General features: G+C 37.3%; 1 protein-coding gene across 1 annotated transcript; it reads left to right on the forward strand.

Annotated features, from left to right (window-relative positions):
- The first annotated feature begins 4,339 nt into the window (after positions 1-4,339).
- On the forward strand, positions 4,340-5,104 carry LOC112201364 (60S ribosomal protein L12). The gene has a single exon (XM_024342250.2). The coding sequence runs from the start codon at positions 4,402-4,404 to the stop codon at positions 4,900-4,902; it is 501 nt and encodes a 166-aa protein (XP_024198018.1). The 5' UTR covers positions 4,340-4,401; the 3' UTR covers positions 4,903-5,104.
- The last annotated feature ends 270 nt before the right edge of the window (positions 5,105-5,374 follow it).

A 5,374-nucleotide genomic window follows, 5' to 3' on the forward strand; every position in this document is an offset into this window, starting at 1 on the left:
CTTCAGGAGAATCATGTCAATTGGATACACTTGCATCCCACAAATCAAATGGAGTCTACATTGTTTGTATTAATATGGTTGGTCTCTGGGACTTTAACCTAGGCAGATGCCTTTTCATTTAGCATATAATTTTTTCACTATCTTTTATCAAATCACTAGCTTAGATATTTCCCAAAATCAAAATGAGATGATGGATAAATATCTCACACCAATTCATGTCGTTCTTCAGGGACAATCTTTCTCCCCCTCATGGCAAGAGGATAGAATTTGCTTGTATATAAGGTTAGCAGTCATCAAAACTTGTAAGTGATTCCATGCAACATGGTACACAAAAGATGATGTAACCAGTCATGCCAAAATAGTGTATTTGGTTCAAGGAACTTCAGGTTCATGACATCATATGCCTTAATTTATTGCAAAAAATTCAATACAGTATATATTTGATGGCATAAAGTCATCTCTAACCATATAGGAGGCAATTAATGCAACAATATTTCAAATTTGGTAATATGATTGTAGCTCATTTAGAGCTATAGATCAAGATCTACAACTCTTGATATGGGTGTTACCTTAGCTTCAATAAACATTAATTGTGAAATACTGATAATTGGAATGGACAAACTTCATTTTAAACTGTTGGCCAAACTGATATACTCGAAATTTCGAGTTGAAGACTACAATCCATAATACTTTATCACATGGAGAACCTCACACATATAAATGTTTAGTCATAAAGAGGAGGGACTTCAGGCCCTCATAGAATTGGAGATCCAAGAAACTTGAGGTTTCAATTTTTCAATTTATAAAAACCTCTTAAGGAACATTAGGTTCCTAGATAATCGGATTAAGAAACATTTAGTTTCAGTGGAAAATCAAGAGGTTACAATAAACCAGTGGAGTAACACAATAGTGTTTTCAATTTGCTTATTGTAAGCAAAAGACATAAAACATATGTGATGAATCGCAATGTTCTTATTAGTCAATGCAATTTAATTTGACTAGTGCCCTTTTGAAAATGGATTGATAATCATCCATCATATAGTACATCATAGGCGACACACACCCAATTTACAATTTCCTCACATATGTGGGTGTTAAGATAGTATTTACATTGACTCATGATGTCTCTCTTGCCATGATCTACTTCTGGTGGCATTTCATGGTATAGCCATGTCAATCGGCTTTCTTATCAATGAGATTCATGAGAGGAAGAGGTTATACATCTCTGGTAATATTGGAGGCACATGATGCAAAGAGACAATAATATGTGCTCTTCTGGAGCCATCAATCAGATATGTAAGATCCGAGATGATTTGTTATATTAGCCCCATAAGCATAAGCCTCAGTAATGTTTTCTGGACACCATGGATAAAATTGCATTGCCTGAAAGTCACTCAAAACATAAGTTTGAAGATAACACAAATCAAATTTGCCACAATTGAACAGTAGATCTCATAGGATATACACGAAGCTTCTGGTTTGTGTTATACAGGTAAAGCATGATGTTCAATTATTGTCTTGTTGTTTGATGTAGATTAACATCAAATGCATTTTGAACTTCTGGCCAAAATGATATATTCGAAATGTCGAGTTTAAACTTCATGACCATAACTTATGAGTGAAGGACTTTAGATGGTCATCTAGTTAGTTTGATCATTGAGAAACTTCAAGTCCACATGTAATTAAGGATCAAGGAACTACAGGTTCTGATCTCTTTTAATTACAAAAAATTAACAATCACAAATTTGGGGTATACTCATACTCATTTGTCATAAACCAACGGTTAAATATCTGCTTACTTTTAAATTGGTGTCAAAATAATCCCCTCAAAGCTTCAGGTTTGAGGTTGACCCAAATTAAAACTTTATGATAAATTGTCTATATATTCACTCGAGACTTATGGCTCGAGTCTGCACAATTAGAACTTCAGGTTCTAAGGTGGAATGCTTTAAGCAGGCATAAAAGAAGAATGTATCAATCGACATATGAAAATTTACTTGAAACTTCTAGTTCGAGTTGACATAAAGTCAAATAAAGTATGAATGAATTATATGTGTAATCGAAGCTTCAGGTTAGAATTTTTTTTCCACGAACTGCAAATTCCAAGATTTTGTAATTTGAACTTCGGGTTCAAATAAAATTTGGTGCTCGAAACTTCAGGCTCGAGGTGACTAAAGTGAATCTTCAAGTTCACTTATGACTAATTTACATTTTATACTCAAAGATTCGGGTTTGAGTTTTACTGTTAGAACTTCAGGTTCTATTATGAAATTTTGAACTTCTGGTTCAAAAATATTACATTCGAAATTCATATATTCGAGGTATAGGACTGTTGGTCCGTATGAGTAACAAAAAAAATGATTTAAAAGATAAGTACTGTAACAAAAGTACATAACAAAATAGAAAAATTGCAGGGAAGAAAAATAAATAGATAATGGAATATATTTTACAGTGGAAACTTCTGGTTCCTTGAATGAAGAAAATACACAGAACTTCTGGTCTGGTCAACTTCACAAATATGATAATCTTGTTTCTCTCCTCTAATTGCACAAGAACATAATCTCAAAATAAGGTGAAGAACTTCAAATTCACATTGTTGTGCGGAGGAGGGAACCCTAATACCCAAACATTTTGAGGAACTTCTGACCCTCTTATAATTATTGGGGATAAAAAATGTGTGAGTTCATATGCTCGATTATATAACTTTGAGGATCTTCTGGCCCTCGTAATTGCATAAGTTCTGAAGAGCTTCATGTCACAATTTTCCAATTTACATTTCATGACCCTAGAGGAACTTCAGGTCCCCATATGATCAGGGATCAAGCAACATGCGATTTTGATCATTGTATAATTCTGAGGAACTTCAGGCCCTCGTTAAACTTTGAGAAATTTCATGTTGCAATTTTATCATTATGCAACTCTCGAAGAACTTCAGGCCCTCAGTAATTAGAGTAAGAGACTTCAGGTCTCAATCACTTTGTATTACAAAATTCACAGTTCCATATGTGACTTTATTCATCGCTGGAATTAATCGTAAATAGAGTAAATTAAGATTGAAACAATACCAACATACCTGAGTTTCTTTCAATTACGTGTAGATCCAATGATGTGATTCAATTCGCACTGTACCGCACTATATTTCAATTCGGGTATTGCATATATGATATGATGAATATCAATTTTGAAACATAAGACACAGTAGTACCATTAGCTAGCACCGATTATACAATAAAATATGCTATACTATAAAAGATCCACTATGCTAGCTCTAATATCAAAAACAAAATGTCATGGTCTAAATAAAAGGAACAGGAGCTGCAATTGAAATTAAACAAAACATAGATGGTACATATATAACACAATAGTGATTCGTCAAAAGCAACAAGTTGGAAAAGTTAAGCAATTATATAATATGTAGAGAATCAAGCCAGTTCGTCATCTAGGAGTTAAGAAACAAATCATGTATAAGTTTTTGCATAATTGGAAAAATAAAGCAGTCCTGCAATATGTAGATATCAAGGCAGGCGTATATGGTCTCGGGCTCTGTATCTATGCATATAACCGACTTGCAATATACATGTATCGCAAACAATGTCAAAAAAAATCATCACAAGAATATGCAATTGCATAAGTCAATCTAAAAGGATAAACCCATAGATCATGAGTTAGGTCAAAAAGCAACCAGCTTACACAAAAAAACTCTTAGATCATCATAGAGTTTTCAGAAAAATGAATAAGAGCAAAGTGTGCTGATAATGTGTTATAAAGTAGAAAGAAGATAAAGAGATAATAGTTGGGAGGAAGTAGAAGTGTTCTCATTCAGTCTTATTAACCTCCTTTAAATAGAGGTAGGGTTTACATCAAAGTACACAACTAATGAGTATTTACGTGGACATCCACATAGATAATAATATTTACAACAGGTATGATTTGTTGGTGTTTCCGAATTTCGCAACAAGTCAAAAAGGCTTTAGCTTATTTCTGTGTTACAGTAATTGGGCCCTCGTTTATACCCAAAAATGACCAATCTTACATCTAGTTAAGTCCAATGGATCAGTCTACCACACCAGTAAAGTACGCCTTTTCTTCACCAAGGCCCATACCAACCCGCACGCGGAAAAAGACAGATATAACCTCACGCCAAGCGTCAGTCGCCATGATATTCACAAGATCATTTAGTCCCTTATCGTACTTACACTCATTGACGAAAACCCCCACAGTCTAATCCACAAAAGACACAACCCTCCCCTTAAACCGCAAGGCCATTACCGGGGGCAAATTCGACATAAACGGCACCAAATTTGTAGCAAAACCCTAGCATATATATTAATCCATCTCCCAATCCCCACCCCACCTTACCTCTTCGTTCGAAACCCTAAAGCTCAGTCTCCCTCCGCAGCGATGCCGCCCAAGTTCGATCCCTCCCAGGTCGTCGAGGTCTACGTCCGCGTCACCGGAGGCGAGGTCGGCGCCGCCAGTTCGCTCGCTCCCAAGATCGGTCCTCTGGGTCTCTCCCCAAAGAAGATCGGAGAAGACATCGCGAAGGAGACCGCCAAGGACTGGAAGGGTCTGCGCGTGACTGTCAAGCTCACCGTCCAGAACCGTCAGGCGAAGGTCTCGGTGGTCCCCTCCGCCGCCGCCCTGGTCATCAAGGCCCTCAAGGAGCCGGAGCGCGACCGCAAGAAGGTCAAGAACATCAAGCACAGCGGCAACATCAGCCTCGACGATGTCATCGAAATCGCCAAGATAATGAAGAACCGCTCGATGGCGAAAGACCTCAGTGGTACCGTGAAAGAGATCCTCGGCACCTGCGTCTCCGTTGGCTGCACGGTCGACGGCAAGGATCCGAAGGACCTGCAGCAGGAGATCACAGACGGCGATGTCGAGGTCCCACTCGACTGAGTGTTAGGTCTCTATTTCATCTCTTCCCTTAAACTAAAAATTTCGCTAAATGTATTTTGGTTTGGATGTTATTAAGTTGGTTTAAGTACTGGTTTCGAGGTAATTTAGATGAGTTGAAGGATTTTTGATGGCCCAATTATGAAATGCTGTGGATGCTATTATGGTTAGGCTTTTGATAGTATGATTTGGGTCCTGCATTATATCGGCTCTATGTTCTGATGGTTGGACTGGTAGTTTAATCTGCTTGCTTTGATTGGTTGGGTGTATTGTTTGCTTCCTTTGTGGTCTTTCTTACAAAATGGTCATTTTTGCTGCAAGTTATGGTAGTTTGTGTGGATAGATTGGTTATGCGGATGGAACTCTGCAAACTGCATTTGCAGGTCCAATTTCTGTCCCAATCTGTTTCTTTTTTCATTTTCTTTACTCATGTGTCTAAATTGTGGAAGCTGGGAAATTTAGATGCGAACAAATT

This window comes from Rosa chinensis, chromosome 5, assembly GCF_002994745.2.
Source record: "Rosa chinensis cultivar Old Blush chromosome 5, RchiOBHm-V2, whole genome shotgun sequence".
Lineage (NCBI taxonomy): Eukaryota > Viridiplantae > Streptophyta > Magnoliopsida > Rosales > Rosaceae > Rosa > Rosa chinensis.